This window comes from Hordeum vulgare, chromosome 5H (assembly GCF_904849725.1).
Source record: "Hordeum vulgare subsp. vulgare chromosome 5H, MorexV3_pseudomolecules_assembly, whole genome shotgun sequence".
Lineage (NCBI taxonomy): Eukaryota > Viridiplantae > Streptophyta > Magnoliopsida > Poales > Poaceae > Hordeum > Hordeum vulgare.
In genome coordinates this window covers 145,703,702-145,722,975 of record NC_058522.1, presented here as the reverse complement: position 1 = coordinate 145,722,975, position 19,274 = coordinate 145,703,702, and the positions used below count along the sequence as shown (strand labels likewise).

Sequence of the window (19,274 nt, the reverse complement as noted above, 5' to 3'; positions counted from 1 at the left end):
GTATATCCATCAACTCATCATCACTTTCAAGGCTTAGTGTGATGTTGTATGACCGAGTGGGCCCCGAGATACCTCTCCTCATACAGAGTGACAAATCCTAGTCTCGATTCACGCCAATCTAAGAAACACCTTCGAAGATACATGTAGAGCACCTTTATAGTCACCCAGTTATGTTGCAGCATTTGGTACACACAAGGTATTCCTCCGATGTCCGGGAGTTGCATGATCTCGTGGTCATAGGAACAGTTACATTGACATGCAGAAAACAGTAGCAAGAAACTGACACGATCATATGCTACGTTCATAGTTTGGGTCTTGTCCATCACATCATTCTCCTAATGATGTCATCCCTTATCAAGTGACAACACTTGTCTATGGCCAGGAAACGTTGACCATCTTTGATCAACGAGCTAGTCAACTAGAGGCTCACTAGGGATAGTGTGTTGTCTATGTATCCACACATGTATTTGAGTTTCCAATCAATACAATTCTATCATGGATAATAAACGATTATCATGAACAAGGGAATATAATAATAACCAATTTATTATTGCCTCTAGGGCATATTTCCAACACACTCCCACTTGCACTAGAGTCAATAATCTAGTTCACATCACTATGTGATTGTAATGAATCTAACACCCATGGGATTTGATCATATCTTGCTTGTGAGAGAGGTTTTTAGTCAACGGGTCTGAACCTGTCAGATCCGTGTGTGCTTTACAAATCTCTATGTCATCTTGTAGATGCTGCTACCACGCGCCATTTGGAACTATTCCAAATGACTGCTTCGCTATATGAATCCGGTTTACTACTCAGAGTTATCCGGATTAGTGCCAGAGCTTGCATCGACGTAACGCTTTACGAAGAACTCTTTTATCACCTCCATAATGGAGGGAAAAAATCCTTACTCCACTAGTTACTAATGATAACTTCTGACCGCTGTCCAGTAATCCATTCCTGGATCACTTTTGTACCCCTTGACATATTCATGGCAAGGCACACATCAGGTGCGGTACATAACATAGCATACTATAGAGCCTATGACTAATGCATAGGGGACGACCTTCGTCCTTTCCCTTTCTTATGCCATGGTCGGGTTCTGAGTCATACTCAATACTCACACCTTATAACACAACCAAGAACTCTTTCTTTGACTTATCTAATTTGAACTCCTTCAAAATCTTGTCACGATATGTATTCATTTGGAAGTTCTATTAAGCGTTTTGATCTATATCTATAGATCTTGATGCTTAATTGTCAAGTAGATCAATCCAGGTTTTCCTTTGAAAAACTCCTTTCAAACAACCCTTCTTCTTTGTGTCATACGAACTCGTGCTTGACACCGGAAACCGAAAAATTGCTGGTGACAAGCATGCATTTGAGGTCGTCACTGGTTTTTTCGAGTTGTTGAGCTCGCCATCAGTAATGATGTGCGTATGAGTGTTTTTCAGTAGTGTCATCGCGATGTATCTTATATTAGTCTCCTCGGGTCAAAGGTACCAGCGTACCCCCACAACACACATACATATTGATGATAGTATCGGTGTTATGATTTCTTTTATTTTTTATAAACTTCTCCACCTTTATTCATTCATAGGAAAATTAGCATCTTTTACAAGTAGAGGGTAACTTCATCACGAGTGTTATCCATCCAAACACTCGAGGAGAAAACCTAGCTAACCTTGCAAATTCATGAGCTACTCGATTATGTTCTTTATTACAATGATCATAAGTAACATGATAAAAATCTAATGATATGAAATAACAGTCATCTATAATGGATGAAGGGACCAAAGAAGAGTTGCCTTGGCGCAATGCATTCATTACCTCCACGCTATCTGAATTCACTTCAATCTATGATTCCATGTAATTACCTTTGTGTTGTAATTTGGTCTTTTTGTCTTGTGTCAATCTATGACTCCGTGGTCACTACCAAAAAAACTAGAACTCCATGGTACCCGATGTGCTGATGATTGGCACAAGGAGGCGAAAACATACAAGCCGAGAAGAGTACCATTGATACCGTATGAACCAATGGTGAGTTAGAGAAACACTAGCAGACCCCTTGTATCGCCCCGACCCACAAAATAACCATCATTTTTTATGTTTTCCCAAACGGACCCTGTAAACGTGGCTGACCCTTAATTTTTTTTATGGGGCGTAGTAAAATTGCCCCTCCGACCCACAAATACATAATACCCCGCCCCGTCGATGTCATGTATCTCGCGAAAGTTGTTGGCGGGAGGGACATTTTAGCCCGCGTTTGTTCCCCTCCCCATCCCACAGCCACCCGACATCGCCACCGTCCAGCTGCCAACTACGATTTTGGCCATATCCGGCGCACGAAATCACGCCACCGAATAGCTCGAGGCACCGTTGCACCGTGCCTCCTCCCCCCCCCCCCCCCCCGACCCGCCTAGTCGCGCCACCCCCTGATGCCCTCCAACCCCTCTTCATAAAATTAGCGCAAGCTTGCGAGGCAAATTCTCATTTTTTACTTCAAGGAGAAACACCGCAGGCTTGAAGGGTTTTAGCATATACCAAAAAATCTCGGCAGCTATGCGAGTGATTGCATATGGCGTTCCGACTGACCATGCTCACGAATATCTTCACTTTGGCGAAGATACTACAATTGGGTTAGTACGTAGGTTTGCCTAAGTGATCGTCCGGGTCTTTAGCCATGTCTATCTTCGTGCACCCAACGAGGAAGACACAAAAAAGGTTGATGACAATAAGTAAGAGGCGAAGTTAGCCAGGTATGCTAGGGAGCATTGATTGCATGCATTTGACTTGGAAAAACTGGCCAAAGGCATGTCACGAGAAGTATTGTGGCGAGTTTTGTGATGCAACAATTGTACTAGAAGCCATATCATCCAAGGATTTATGGATTTGGCATTGCTTTTTGATGTCTGTACACCCAATGATATCAATGTGTTGCAATTGTCTCATTTGTTTGCTAGACTTGCTAGTGGTGAGGTTCCTTCTTGCAACTACATGGTCAATGGGCATGATGTCACGCCCAACATGCGACCCTATCCTCAATTTGGCACGAAGGCCTCGTCAGGGATAGAAGCGCATCTCGTCGTGTCGCAAGAATGGATATCGTTACAAGTACATGTACTGAAAAGAAGAGGTATATAATAGAATTGGCTTACACTCACCACAAGCTACATCAGAGTCACATCAGTACATTACATATTCATCAAGAGTAAGAGCAGGGTCCGACTACGGACGAAAACAAACAAGAAAATAAGAACGACGTCCATCCTTGCTATCCCAGGCTGCCGGCCTGGAACCCATCCTAGGTCGATCAAGAAGAAGAAGAAGAAGCAACTCCAAATGAACAATCAACGCGCTCGCGTCAAGTAACCTTTACCTGTACCTGCAACTGGTGTTGTAGTAATCTGTGAGCCACAGGGGACTCATCAATCTCATTTCCAGAGGTATCAAGACTAGCAAAGCTTAATGGGTGAGGCATGGTTAAGTGGTGAGGTTGCAGCAGCGGCCAAGCATATATTTGGTGGCTAATCTTACGAGTACAAGAAATAAGAGGGGGAAGTTATACGCATAACGGACGTGAACTACTGATGATCAAATGAATGATCCTGAACACCTACCTACGTCAGACATAACCCCACCGTGTCCTCGATCGGAGAAGGAACTCACAAAGAGACAGTCATGGTTACGCACACAGTTGGCATATTTTAATTAAGTGAACTTCAAGTTATCTAGAACCAGTGTTAAACAAAGCTTCCACGTTGCCACATAACCGCGGGCACGGCTTTCCGAAAGATTTAACCCTGCAGGGGTGCTCCAACTAGTCCATCACAAATTATCACAAGCCGCATAGAAATCCTCAATTACGAAGCTCGCGATCTCGTTGGATCCCCTAGTGGAAAACCTCAACTCTGAGATTACCCAAAGCATCACCGGAATCCCGATGCACCAGATATCTCGTCAAAGGTAAAACTAATCCAGCAAGGCCGCCCGACGTGTCGATGATCCCGATAGGAGTCGCGTACCTCGTTCTCAGGACACGACGGATGGGTCACACTAGGAGAACCAAACCTCGGGTTGCCCCGCGGTGGCCCCGTAGTCTGCCAATTTGGACCAACACTCATGAGGAGCACTGGCCCGGGGTTTGATTAAATTATCCACGGGGTCCGGAAATTCCCTATGCAATTTTATTAGGTGTTTAGGCAAATGTAGTACCAAAGTTGGGCCTTGCCAGACCAGTCTTAATCTAAAACGAATTATCAACGTGTTAGGAGCGCTCAAATATGGAACATAACACCGATAGCCGAAACAAAGGGGGCAAAGGTAGAACAAAACACCAGAGGCTAGAAAGGCCGAGCCTTCCACCTTTCACCAAGTATATAGGTGCATTAAATTAAATAGCATTTAAATAGGGTGATAAAACAAGGAACCCATGTTATCACATGGAAGCAACTGCACCTGCAACTAGCAACACTATCAACAAGGTTAAGAAAGCGGTAACATAGCCAATCAGTGGTTTGCTAGGTCGAACAGGTTGAAGGTAATCATGGCATTGTTGAGAGACTGATATTTAACATGTGGTAGGCCACGAGACATAAACGATAGAAGCGGTAAAACTAGCATGGCAATGATAGTAATGGTATCTGGGAAATGATCATCTTGCCTGAGATCCCGCTTGGAAGAAGAATGACTCCGTGAAGCAGACGAACCGACGTAGTCGAACGGGTCCTCACAATCCGGCACGCTGCGGAACTCTATCGAGGCGGGGAAACTGGAAACACAAATCATCACACGGAATTCACCACACGATGCACACCACATATGATTCATGAGCTACTGAATACATGCAAGTCACGGCATGACAATTCACACAAGCAAACACTACACATTAAGTGAAGTTCAATATGCAACGAGTTGCATATTGACGAAACTCCACATTCATTTATTTAGTTCTATCCCGATTAAATACACGGCAATATTAAATGTGGTTAAACATGTAAGAGGTGAAGCGGAAATTAAACTACCTATCTAGACATTTTAAATGAGGTCGGAAATGACATATAGCATCTCCGAAATGACCTCACATGTTAAATTCCAATTCTCTCCAGATCTGAACTAATGCATTTAATTAGTTGTTAAACAGCAAAACAAATAGGTTCACGTGATTGTACGCATCAAGGCAAGCAATCTACACATAAAGAACATCTCCAACGGAGCTACGGTTCAACATCTATGAGCAAAACAAGAAATGACTACAATCTGCCAAAATCAGGCACATAGCAATTTCTACGCCTCACAACTTCGGCTACCCAACTCCGATATGCTCAAGAAAGGCATGGCACGGAAGAGGGAAAGAAGCACTACTACAAACAACTAACAAAAACTAGCAAGGCAGCAAGGAGCACTAGGAAAAGAAGACACAAAATGGCATCTCACGCACGATTTCAGACTTAGTGAAAATAACACCTCATGAAAGTGCAGTTTTCAGCCTGAAGGCATATTGACAGCAGAAAAATCCTATGCTACAAGTCTCCAAATGGCATGAAAATTTATATCATGCTAGAGAAACACAAGGGGTACAACTAACTCCATTGGACCAACCTCAAAAGAGCTACAGATCACAAGATGCAAGCAAGACAAGACACCAACAAAATAATAACAGATTCCAGACTTAGAAATATTTCAGCTCCTCTAAAACAGCACTATTTATAGCAACTTGAGGGCAAGCAAACAACACCTAAACATGCATTTCTATTGCAACCAAAAATACCAGGGGCTAAACAAAACATCCAAGATCAACTCTCTAGTTGACAACTATTTCAAACGAGGCACGGAATAAATCCTACGAATTAAACAAAAGAGCATCACGGCAAAATATCTCGCGGACTAACTTGCTCTAATGCTAAAACTAATTGCACAGAAAAATCCAATGGATTTTTCTACCCCGGAAACATATAAAATATATGGGGTTTGCAACATAAAATAAAGCCACACATTAATGCGGGAAAAAACCTATATAGGGGCAAATAAACTAGAGGCAATACCATACACGCAAAAATACAAATGACTGCTCTAAAATGCATGCAAAAATGATTCCTATAACGTGGACATTTAATCTACGGTATACGGGCAGCCCGGACACGCAAGGCAAATTATACGGGTCGGAAACATAATAGGGCAGCACGCTAAACTAGGCAAATAGCATGCTAAACAACCTCAAACAATTATGCAAGTTTGGTAATCGTATTCTACGCGAAATTCTGTGCCAAAACCATATAAAATACGCGTCGTTCCGACTTATGGTTTAAAAGCTACGGACGTTCTAAGATATGCCTATTTTCTGGAATTTAGCTAATTCGGAAAGAAAACCTAAAACTACTGGGCCGAACAGGGGGGTCTCACCTGGGCCGCCTGGAGGGAGGAGGCGAGGCGGTGGGCCGTCCCAGCTGGGCCGGCTCGGGCAGGAGCTGGCGCCCTGGGCTGCTGGCGCAGGAGCGGCCCACGCTGGGGTTGGTGAGCGGACGAGCAACTCCCGTCGGGCTCCTCCCGAGCGGGAGCCAGAGGCAGCTGCGGCGGCGAAGTACACGGCGGCATCAGGCGTCAGCGGGGGTAGGAGGCAGGCGCCTCCGACGGTCGGTGCAGGCGGCCGGTTCCGGGCGTGGGCCGGCCGGATCTGGCGCGGGAGGCCGGCGGGGAACCGAGGCACGGCGTGGGGCGGCGGCCATGGTGGCGGCTGCGGCCGGTGCTGCAGGTCTCCGCCGAGGAGAGCTTCGCGCTGCTAGCAGGCGGCGGGACGCGTACGGGGCGGCCGGCGGGCGTCGCCGGAGGCGCGGGGCACGGCAGCTCGGGCTGCTGCGGGCAGGAGCCGGCGGTCGACGGCGAAGGCGTGGGAGCTCGGCTAGGGTTAGCCTTAGGCCGAGATGGGCTTCGGCGGGCCTGACCCGGGCTCGGGCGGGCCCGACGGCTGGAGGTGGGAGACAGGGGAGAGAGAGTGGGGGAATTGGGGTTTCGGGACGGCGCGGATCCCGAGGTGGAGAGGGGTTGCTTGCCTAAAATTAAGGAGGGGGCCTATAAATAGACAAACGGGGGGCTCGGTTAACCGGAATCGCGCTCCGGATCCAAAGCGGGGTCGCATTCGGACTATTCCGAACGCAGGTATGGGTACGCGGCCGTGTAGAGGGGGTATCCGGAGACGAGAGGCGGAACGGGCGGCGCGGCAACGAATTTTAAAACACCGACAGACGTCCAACGAATAACCGAAGACGGTGCCGCTATGGGCGACCGTTCGGGTACCAGACAGTCTCCGATCGCGACGAAATTCGACAGGCAGCCTCTCTATAACTAATCACGACCGCACGTCAAATCTCAACCCGATCAGAAAAAGTTTTAAACGCACTTTAAAAACAGGGTTTCGACGGTGCCGCGGGCGCGTGGGTGTGCGGTCGGACTCTGAAGGGACAACGACGAGGACCGGCAACTACCAGTGGATGCAAGTTTTGAAAACTGGCGTCAACGGAGATGCCGATGCAATGCTGATAATGTGCATGATGTGATGATGATGCGACCAAAATAAATAGACACACGATGAAAATGGAAAGAGAGGGGAATCTTCTGGAACGTCGGCATCGGGCTATCACAACTCTCCTACACTATAAGAGGATCTCGCCCCGAGATCCAAGAATGAACGGGGAAGAGGATGAGAAAGGAAGAGGTAAAACTTAGTCGCTTCTTTGACAAACGAGTGAAACCAATGATTCTTGAAGGATGCAAATAGATGAAGAATGATATGAGAAGACAAGGAAGAATTCATGGAAAATTTCGGCAGCACTTCGGTAGGAAAATGGGACAAAAAATTCGATAAGATGGTAGAATTAGACAATATTCACAACAAACAAGTAAATAGAACAAGGGAACACCATGATCTTGATAGAACAACATGATTGACCCAAAAGAGCAACAACACAATGCCTCCGGAACAAGAGAATATGAACTAGCTCAAGCGGAAGAAGAGAATGAAGAAACAAAGGACAACTATCATCACAATAGAATTGAAGAGCCTCCGGACAGAGAATTGACGTAGTGGTTGGAAAACCAACAACGAAGAAGAAGATAGTAGTGGGCTTATAAAAATCATCTCAACAAATATGAGGTGACAACCAACCACTAAAAGGAACAAGGATAGATTGGGAGAAACAAGATATGAACAATTTCTTACACCAAGAGGATACATTGAGAACTTGGATTAATGACAAGCACCATGATAGCAGCAATCCATAGGAAAAGCTTTAGGTGAAATCCAAACCAAGATAACTCAATGAAGAAATCATGGGTTGAAATATCTCATGATCATAGAATTGGTGGGTTTAATTATCTCATTCTTGAGATAAAATCTCTTCGAGACTCCTACACTAACAAGAATGCTATAATACCACCTCAAAGGATAAAGGAAGAACAATTGCACATAAAACGCAAGAGAAAGGATACTTGAGGTTCTCCAACAAGAATCTTGAAGAACACTTGAGAATGAATTGAAACATTGATGAATCACCATGAAGGACCTCTGTATACAAATAAATGATGCAAAGATATGAAGAATGAAAGAATAAGATTATGACCTTGCCAAAATTAAGATGAAGCCTCACAAAGAGATACTAAACGAACTTGGAACTCCGGAAAACAAAGATAGGCACTTGAGAAAAGAATTGATATCATGAGCCACTCCGGAAGAAGAATTCAGATTATTATTAACAAGAATAAGAATTATATTATGCTTATCCTTCATCAAGCTAAATTGATGACAAGCAACGGATCTACCATACAACTTATTCTTCTAGAAATGATTAAACGAGAGACGAACGAATAGACAACAATTGAGAAGAATTGAGGATGAAAGCTGAAAGCTGAGAACGAAGATTCTTCTAAAATGATGGCCTTCGGAGAATCGAGAATCAAATAATTCATAAATGCACCAGATAGCAAGAAAGGGATACTCATGATTGACAACAATTAAGATGATGGCATAAAGCTGAAATGACGAATATCCAAGAGAATGAACCAAGATTCGAGAGAAACACTTCTTCGGTCTTGAAAGAAGAGAATGATGAGAAGAACACCACCAAGAATTAACTAGGACACTCCGAAATAAGAAGAATGAAAGGTTGAGCCAATATTAGAATTAATTCAAATAGATCTTGATGAAGGAATATGACTGATGAAAATCATACTTACGTCATAGTTGAAATAATTAGAGAACTCCGGGAAAAGGTTAAAAGAGCCAGGAAAGATCCTGGGGAAAACCTGTGGGTTATGGGCCCACTCGAAGAAACCACCGTTAGAAAGATTGCTTAGAAGAGAGATATTGCACCCGTATAAAGAAAACTAGATGAGGTTAGCACCTTGAAATAAATGAAAGAATTGAAAACAAGAATTTCCGAGACAAATTCAGCACTCCGGATAGACTAGAGAGCAAAGAACAACAGGATAGGCTGACGAGAAACTCCAACATGGGAAAGCATTACAAGGATAAAAAGGATATGATGAACACGGACAGCTGAATTAAATTCACCGGGTAAGAGAGAAAGAACAGACAGCGGAAGCACCATGAAAAGAAAACTCTTAATGAAAATTGAATCACTGAGAAAAAGGGCGGGAGGGTGGGGAAAAACAAAGACAACTCGGAACAGATGAGACAAACTCCGGCATAAAATGAGAGAATGATCTTGCAACATTGGAAAGGATTGAATCCACTAAAGAGAAGCACACCGGTTCAAAAGACTTGACATAACAACTCCGGTTGACAAAATTGATGAGACAATTGAACGAAAAAAAGAATTTGCATTCTCACATAACAATATGAGAACACCTCTTAGGAAAGATCTGAAATCACCACTTGACATCGAAGCAACACAAATTACCACATTCAACAAAACAAAGGGTGCGGCTTGAGATTAGGCAGAACAAACTCATGAGAAAGATTCCGTCCGATATTTTCATGGACCGGATCGCACGGGCTCGATTTTACAGTAGCCATCAAGTGCAAGGCAGTGCACCCGACATACGAAGCGTCCCCGAGTCGTAGCAAGCTACAAGGACTCTTTAAGACACAACGTGTACCGCTGTAAGTCGACCGTGAACAAACGAATCCACTAGATGTCGAACCCCAACCTAACATCATGTATTTGTTGGAAGATTGTCCTATAAGCAACTACTTGAATTCCCACCTATGAATTCCCGAAATATCTGGTCATGCAATCTGGTACACGGATACAAGGAGTAATAATCACACAACTCCTATACTAACCCGTCACCTGTATCACATCCGTCAACACACAACCAGAATCTCGAACCTTCATCTACACCAGACCCTCGTGATCACAACGATACAAAGTATGGCAGTACTCCCGAACAATCTGCACCAGTACTGGGGACATCGGGTTTATCTCGCCACTACTAGTATTGAAGCAATTACGAACATCCTTCGTCCTGAGATACTAAGAAATCTGAATGATAACAATGTGCTCAAGAATCCCCTGGAGCTCAACTCCCCGAAAGAAATTCAAGTCAGACAGGAGGCACCAAGACAGAACTCCGTCACATCGGCATCATATAGATTCCAAAAATATCCGCGTGATCCTAAAAAATTTTGAGTGAGAAGAGGAGTAGAGTAAATTATTACGTCAAGATTCCTCACCGAAGCATAGAAGAGGAGAAAAAAGAACCCTACTCTCCGATATATAACTAGACTCAAAGTATTTTTACTAGACTCGACTCGGCCAAGTTCGATCAATCAAGGGGGCTCCTAGGTCGGTACTGGTCTGATACCAACTTGTCACGCCCAAGATGCGACCCTATCCTCAATTTGGCACGAAGGCCTCGTCAGGGATAGAAGCGCATCTCGTCGTGTCGCAAGAATGGATATCGTTACAAGTACATGTACTGAAAAGAAGAGGTATATAATAGAATTGGCTTACACTCGCCACAAGCTACATCAGAGTCACATCAGTACATTACATATTCATCAAGAGTAAGAGCAGGGTCCGACTACGGACGAAAACAAACAAGAAAATAAGAACGACGTCCATCCTTGCTATCCCAGGCTGCCGGCCTGGAACCCATCCTAGATCGATCAAGAAGAAGAAGAAGAAGCAACTCCAAATGAACAATCAACGCGCTCGCGTCAAGTAACCTTTACCTGTACCTGCAACTGGTGTTGTAGTAATCTGTGAGCCACAGGGGACTCAGCAATCTCATTTCCAGAGGTATAAAGACTAGCAAAGCTTAATGGGTGAGGCATGGTTAAGTGGTGAGGTTGCAGCAGCGGCTAAGCATATATTTGGTGGCTAAACTTACGAGTACAAGAAATAAGAGGGGGAAGTTATACGCATAACAGACGTGAACTACTGATGATCAAATGAATGATCCTGAACACCTACCTACGTCAGACATAACCCCACCGTGTCCTCGACCGGAGAAGGAACTCACGAAAGAGACTGTCACGGTTACGCACACAGTTGGCATATTTTAATTAAGTTAACTTCAAGTTATCTAGAACCAGTGTTAAACAAAGCTTCCACGTTGCCACATAACCGCGGGCACGGCTTTCCGAAAGATTTAACCCTGCAGGGGTGCTCCAACTAGTCCATCACAAATTATCACAAGCCGCATAGAAATCCTCAATCACGAAGCTCGCGATCTCGTCGGATCCCCTAGTGGAAAACCTCAACTCTGAGATTACCCAAAGCATCACCGGAATCCCGATGCACCAGATATCTCGTCAAAGGTAAAACTAATCCAGCAAGGCCGCCCGACGTGTCGACGATCCCGATAGGAGTCGCGTACCTCGTTCTCAGGACACGATGGATGGGTCACACTAGGACAACCAAACCTCGGGTTGCCCCGCGGTGGCCCCGTAGTCTGCCAATTTGGACCAACACTCATGAGGAGCACTGGCCCGGGGGTTGATTAAATTATCCTCGGGGTCCGGAAAGTCCCTATGCAATTTTATTAGGTGTTTAGGCAAATGTAGTACCAAAGTTGGGCCTTGCCAGACCAGTCTTAATCTAAAACGAATTATCAAGGGGGTCCCCATAACAACCCCGATCGTGTTAGGAGCGCTCAAATATGGAACATAACACCGGTAGCCAAAACTAAGGGGGCAAAGGTGGAACAAAACACCAGGCTAGAAAGGCCGAGCCTTCCACCTTTTACCAAGTATATAGGTGCATTAAATTAAATAGCATTTAAATAGGGTGATAAAACAAGGAACCCATGTTATCACATGGAAGCAACTGCACCTGCAACTAGCAACGCTATCAACAAGGTTAAGCAAGCGGTAACATAGCCAATCAGTGGTTTGCTAGGTCGAACAGGTTGAAGGTAATCATGGCATTGTTGAGAGACTGATATTTAACATGTGGTAGGCCACTAGACATAAACGATAGAAGCGGTAAAACTAGCATGGCAATGATAGTAATGGTATCTGGGGATTTGCATGCAGATTTAATACATATAAAGAAACGGGTAAGTGACCTTGAATTTAATCTTCAATCCAGATTTTGTTGACATGTTCATCCGCAATCGGGATTAGTACCGCTATGAAAGAAAGACAAATAACGAATTATTTATTAAAACTGCATCCTACATAATTTTTTATTAATTGTTTAACACGTAAAATAACATATATTCAAATTCTACATATTTTTTAATCAAATTTCATATATAATGTTTTAAATTTGAAGTTACAGATTAGAAAATATGATTATTTCAAAAATATTTAATATGTACTGCGGGTTTAATGTTAAAAACATCAGTTTTTTTAATAAAATAGCAAAACGGATTAAAAATACATATATTTTTTATTAATAGGTATAGATCGTAATCTTTCCCTCCTTCCATCCAAAGAACGCCGGAGATAAAGAGCCAATGGAAATGGAGATATATATTGTGAGAATCCAATTTTTGCCGACCCAGACACCACCTTTAACCCGGTGGGTGCATGTTCTTTCAAAAGTCGAACATGGTGGGCTATAGCATCGATAGGGCTAATTATTAATGCCAACGGACTGGTGGACATCTCAATCCACACAAGTATGTCATGTCAAGTCTAGTTTGAAAAGAGCAAGTAGGCACGGTAAAGCATCAGCACACCAGCGATTTGAAGCCACAAACACGTCCTCTGCCCATGCCGATGCGGCACGGCCGCTCAGCAGTTGGGTGCATGCATGCATGCATGTACTCCCTCCGTTTCTAAATATAAGTTTTTTTTAGACATTTTAATAAGAAACTACATACGGATGTATATAGACATATTTTAGTGTGTAGGTTCACTCATTTTGCTCTGTATGTAGTCCCCTGTTAAAATGTCTAAAAAGACTTATATTTAGGAACGGGGGAGTATATGGGAATCAAATCCCAGTCTTCTTATGCATGCAGGGACGGACGGACGGTTTATGGAGCATGTGTCTATCCATGAGCGGCGAGACGCCGACGTCGCCGGGGAAACAAGGGGCGACCGACACGTGCACCTACGTACCCGGGCTCATGCCATCAGGACGATTTTGCACGCAGCAAGGTATACCCTCAATCCGTCCGTCGATCGCCTGGGTGCGACCGTGTCGCGCTCGCCTTTGCATCTCGCATCTCCCCTTGCATGCCCTTTCCGGAGGCCGAGACGACCCAGCACTTAGGCTAGCCTGAGGCAGGGATGAGCTCAGCGGCGTGATGTCTCCCGGATTCACCGGGTCGACGTGTCGTCCCTCGCGAGCTTGGGTAATGGTTACGGCCCGCCACGCTGGCGCTTCGCGTGGCCGCGGGGCTGGTTCCTCCATCGTCACGGCGGGGGAGATGCGTGCTGCTGTCCACGTAGGGAAAGCGGCGCCACTCACGATCGGCGGCATGTCGGACGGCATGGTTTCCGAGAGCGATGGGAGATTACTACGTACGGCAGGTGCCGACAACCTTGGAATCAGGCTGGCTCGACCCGGTGCCGCTTTGGTGTGGCCCATACTCGAATCTGATTGGGGGTTGCATTGAGCGGGTGTTGTTGAAAGCTGTAATCATATGGTATTGTACGAGGAGGCGGACCTGACCGGCAGCAGCCTGGAGTGCGGCGACGGGGACGACTACGGCGGGACACGAGCATCGTGTCGGACGGGTTCATGTCGTTCCGCTTTAATTACCTAAAAGACAGGGTTTTTAAAAAAAACGACGGTGGTGGGTTTTCCGACGGAAGCAATAGCCTATTTATAAATAGGTAAAGATACAATACGGATTCTGTTCTACCACGATCAGCCCGTAAAAAATGTTTTTTCAATATATAAATGCCTGATACGGATCCGCGATATAAGGGTCTGTTAGAGTTCCTCTTAAGACCTAATCATTTTCTCTCAGATATTGTGAGGAAAGAATCAATTTTTAGGAAAAGAAAGAATCGTTTTAATAATGTTGTATAGCGTTTACCGTTTGATCACAAATTCACGATCAAAATCCAGAGTATGAAATATCTGTGGCCCTATTTCCAATCACAAGTAGCTAATCAGGAGTACGAAATATCAATGTGAGGACGGGCTGGTGTTTTGATCACTTTGTCCGGAAGAGCTGCTCCATGTCCTCGAGGTTCCGGCCCCTAGTCTCCGGCAGGAAGGTATAGATGAAGGCGAACGAGGCAGCCGCGACTGCGGCGTAAAGGTAAAATGTGCCGGCCATGGTGATAGCCCCATAGAGCGAGATGAAGGTCATGGTGACGATGCCGCTCATGACGCGGTTCATGGCGGTGCCGAGCCCGGCGCCCTGTCCGCGCAGCCGCAGAGGTAAGATCTCCGAGCTGTACACCCAGGCCAGAGGCCCGAGCCCGACGGAGAAGGTACAGACGAACGCCACCACAGCCGCCACAGCAACGGCGGCCACCGCCGCGTCGTCCTTGGCGCCGGCGAAAGCAGCGAACACAGATCCCAGCACGAGCAGCGACGCCGTCATGCCGCCGGTGCTCACCAGGAGCAGAGGGCGCCGGCCGACACGGTCGGCGAGCGCCATGGCGATCAGGATTGAGCCGGCCTTGGCCACGCCGAAGAGGACGTTGAGGCCCAGGAGGAGGTTGTTGGACGTGACGCCGGCCATGGCGAGCACGCGCGGGCCGTAGAGTACCACCGAGTCGATGCCCGACGCCTGCTGGAAGAACTGCAGCGCCAGAACTGTGGCCAGCACGCGCCTGACGCCGGCCTTGGTCGTCACCTCATTCCACGTCCCGCCGGCACCGTTGCTGGCGCCGGCGACGACAACCTCCTCGATCTCCAGCAGACGCTGCTCGGCCTCGGCGAGCGTGTCCGACGTCCTGTCGAGCACGGCTTTCGCCTCGTCCAGCCGGCCCTTCATCGCCAGCCACCGCGGCGACTCCGGCATGGTGAGCACGCCAGCCGCCAGAAACACGGTAGGCACAACCCCCACCGCGAACATCAGCCGCCACGACAGGTGCGCTGGCAACGCCGAGAACGCGAAGTTTGACACGTAGCTCAGCATCACCCCGGTGTTGATAAAAATCTTTACAAAAGAAAGCAACACAATTGTGAGACAACAGTACAACACGGACGCATTTATTACGAGTTTGCGACTACACGAAGGGGAAAACTCTGCACGGCTGACCTCGGGAAGGGAGCTGAGAAGGCCGCGGGAGGAGGCCGGCGCGATCTCGGCAGCGTAGACGGGCGCGATTACGAGCGCGTAACCCACCCCAATTCCAGCGACGAACCGCCCCGCCATGAGCGCCGTGTACCCGCCCGCGAGCGTCATGATAAGCGAGCCAACGAGGAAGAAGCCGTTGGTCAGCACAATGGTGAGGCGGCGACCGAGGCGGTCGGAGGTCCAGCCGGCGAGCAGCGCGCCGACCAGCGAGAAGATGCTGATGGCACCGGAGAGCAGCTCGATCTGCGTGTCGCTCACCCCGAGGTCTTCCGCCATGAAGATCTGCGCCCCGCTCATCACCGCCACGTCTGCATGCGCATTATTCTCAGAGTATGCTCGCGGTCGGAAGTAGAGTAGTAATTGCAACTGTGTACTACGTGTGAACTCACTGTAGCCCGTGAGGACGGAGGTCATGGAGGCGAGCACGGCGCAGAAGAAGGGGAACCTGTTGCGCCGCGGCGACGAAGACGCGGCGCCATCGGGCTTCGAGGCGGCTAGCAGCGGAGCCTCCGACTCCGAGTCCGGCCGGTGCTGCTGCTCCATGGCTAGCTACCCACCGTAACTAGCTACTGCCCGTCCCTGGTTTTCCGGTGTGTCTCGCACGGAAATTTCAGTTTAGTCATATTGACTGGATCGACCGGTGGGCAAGTCAAGTGGGCTGAGAGTGACAAGGACGTGTGGCTGTCTGGCTGGCCTTGGGTTCTTGCTACCAACCACATGGTCCAGGAGAAAAATTGTGGATTATATCATAAAAGAAGAGGAAGAAGAAAATATCGATTTCTTAAGGTCCAGTAATTTGAAATTGTGGACGGCTGTACTGTCTCAATGGAGCGAAAACTATCACCTTATTACATCGCTGAGCATGGTTAATGGCGTCGTATTTAGTGAATCCGTCATAGTTCCGTGTAGCCGTCGACTCCTCAGCCGGCAGATCTGACTGACGAATGAAATCAAAATCAAAATAATTTTGCAGAAATACGTCCGCAGCCGCTCCTAGTCCAACCTGCTAATTTGCTAAAGAGTCAATTACACCATAAGTGTTTGTATTTGTCAAGAAAATTAATTTGGTGCTAAAACTTGCAATATATATGGAATCGATGATAGAACTTAGTTTGTACGTGCATCTACGTACTAAGGCTGGCCATAGTGAGGGTATCATAGCTAGTATCATAGTCTTGGGATTAACAAACATGCTGATGTGACAAGTAATTAAAAAAGAGAGATAGAGTTAGAGTAACATAGATAGATACCGTATCATGTTAAATGCTATGCTATTATGTGTCATGCATGTTAATAAATGAGATCACCTATGATACTAGTTTATGATACTATGCACTATAAAGATAATATCATACAATAGTATCATATAATAGTATCAGATGCATGATACTACTATATGTTATTCCCCACTATGAGCAGCCTAATTGATGAGACAGGTCAATATGATATGAGATCCAATGTCAATGACAGAAAAAGCAGAAATGGACGTGCGACCTAATTCTTTGCGAAAAACAATGTAATGATTGAGATGGGCCTTAAATGAACTCCAATGACCGCTGCTTCTATTTATCATGATTGTGTTTTTAATTCATATATATCATTCTAATTCATATTACTATTGAAATTACATGTTCTTTTTAAAATAATGCTTATATATTTTAGAATTACATTAACAGTAGTTTAAGTACTAATATTCCTTGTAAAGTAAGTACATGAATGTTTACCTTAACACTTTTGCTTCCGTACATCCCTCCCTCCACACAAAAATGTAGAAGGAAAAACGTATACCCACCTCCCTCCTGTCGGCCCTTCTTGGACGGGGCCCGTCGCGAGGCTTACCTACGGCGGCAGCTGGAGCAGGCGGCGGCCTTCTCCCAATCTGTTCGTTGGTACCCCTCGCGTAGCGACGGCAGCCGCTCCCCTCCCGAGGCGATTGACGCTCGCCCGGCCGCGGCCGCTCCTCGCCCTGGGATAGGTTTCGCTCCCCGGCTCGGGACTCTCGTCGGTCCCCCGCCCGCGCTGACCGGCCGGCTCGACGCTCACCATCCCCTGACCGCCGCCGCGGCCGGTCCCTCTAGCCGGCCAATCAATGGCCGTCTGTCGGTGCCTCTCCCATGCGTCGTTATGTGACGCCACGTTCCCAGCCGCAAATCCCAACTCCCAAGGGCCCTGCAATGGGCGTGGTCGTCACGGGACAAAGCAGAAGAAGCGCAAGGGCCCTTTCCACAACCCTGCCCTTGCCACCCCGGTGCTCGAGAGCTCTACCACGACCACGGGAGATGGCCCCTGTTGCTTCAACTGCGGCCTCCCCGGACATTTCCAGGTGGCTTGTCCTAACCCGCTGTAACGTCCAAGATGCAATCCTATCCTTATTTTGGCGCGAGGGCCTCGATAGGGATAGAAGTGCATCTCGTCGTTTCGCAAGAATGGATATCGTTACAAGTACATGTACAGAATAGATGAGTATATGGAATTGGCTTACACTCGTCACAAGCTACATCAGAGTCACATCAATACAACAACAAAATCGGTCATCGTGAAGATGAGCAGGGTCCGACTACGGACAAAAACAAATGATAAAAGAACGACGTCCATCCTTGCTATCCCAGGTTGCCGGCCTCGAGCCCATCCTAGATTGAAGAAGAAGAAGAAGAAACTCCAAAGCACAATCATCGTGCTCACGTCATAATATCACTTTACTTGTACGTGCAACTGGTGTTGTAGTAATCTGTGAGCCACATGGAACTCATCAATCTCATTTCCAAAGGTATCAAGACTAGCAAAGTTTAATGCGTGAGGTATGGTTAAGTGATGAGACTGCAGCTAGCGACTAAGCATTTATTTGAGGTGGCTAACTTACGAGTACAAGAATAAAAGAGGGAGTGATCTATGCATAGAGGACGTGAACTACTGATGATCAAATGAATGATCTTGAACACCTACTTACGTGAGACATAACCCCACCGCGTTCACTTTCGGATATAGAACTCACGAGAAGAGTCAGTCACGGTTACGCACACAGCTGGCATATTTTAATTAAGTTTACTTCAAGTTATCTAGAACCGGATGTTAAACAAAGTTTCCACATTGCCACATAACTGCGGGCACGGCTTTCCGAAAGATTTAACCCTGCAGGGGTGCTCCAACTAGTCCATCACAAACTACCACACGCTGCGATGGAATAATCTCGATCAGGGAAAACCCGTGATCTCCTTGGGTTCTTATTGGAAAACCTCAACCTGGAGATAGCCCAAAGTATCCTCAGAATCCCTCGCACAAGATGCTCGAGAAAGGTAAAACAAGTCCAGCAAGGCCGCCTGGCGTGTCGACGATCCCGATAGGAGCCGCATATCTCGTTCTCACGACACGACGGATGAGCGATGGTTACCACGCCAGATGCCGAGTTGCCCCGGGTAGCATTAATAAGCTTCTCTATTTGGAACCAACACCATCAGCACTGGCCCCCTGTATTATGTTGAACTACTCCTCGGGTTGATGACGCCCTATGTTTTTAGTATTAACAAAATTATTATGTTGGGCAAATATAGTACCAATGTTGGGCCTTGCCAGACGAGTGTTATCCCAAAACGAGAATATAG

General features: G+C 46.5%; 1 protein-coding gene across 3 annotated transcripts; it reads right to left on the bottom strand.

The window, feature by feature from the left end:
• Positions 1-11,163: 11,163 nt before the first annotated feature.
• LOC123395324 (polyol transporter 5-like) lies at positions 11,164-16,415 on the bottom strand. Of its 3 annotated transcripts, XM_045090307.1 has the most exons (5): positions 16,065-16,415; positions 15,637-15,983; positions 14,582-15,534; positions 12,529-12,591; positions 11,188-11,203 (listed from the first exon to the last, which is right to left on the bottom strand). In XM_045090307.1, exons 1-4 carry the CDS (start codon positions 16,216-16,218, stop codon positions 12,567-12,569), a joined length of 1,479 nt encoding a protein of 492 aa, XP_044946242.1. In that variant the 5' UTR covers positions 16,219-16,415; the 3' UTR covers positions 11,188-11,203; positions 12,529-12,566. The 3 variants fall into 3 exon arrangements, with proteins under 3 accessions (XP_044946243.1, XP_044946242.1, XP_044946244.1); XM_045090308.1 differs by lacking the exon at positions 12,529-12,591 and having other exon boundaries at positions 11,164-11,203; XM_045090309.1 differs by lacking the exons at positions 11,188-11,203; positions 12,529-12,591 and having other exon boundaries at positions 14,410-15,534.
• Between the last annotated feature and the right edge of the window lie 2,859 nt (positions 16,416-19,274).

Bases quoted from the DNA above. Each gene is read 5' to 3' on its own strand.
- LOC123395324 (XM_045090307.1), bottom strand. From the start codon at position 16,218: ATGGAGCAGCAGCACCGGCCGGACTCGGAGTCGGAGGCTCCGCTGCTA. The intron at 15,984-16,064 runs GTGAGTTCACAC...ATGCGCATGCAG, and splicing joins CTCCGTCCTCACGGGCTACA to ACGTGGCGGTGATGAGCGGG. The intron at 15,535-15,636 runs GTCAGCCGTGCA...TCTTTTGTAAAG, and splicing joins TTCTCAGCTCCCTTCCCGAG to ATTTTTATCAACACCGGGGT.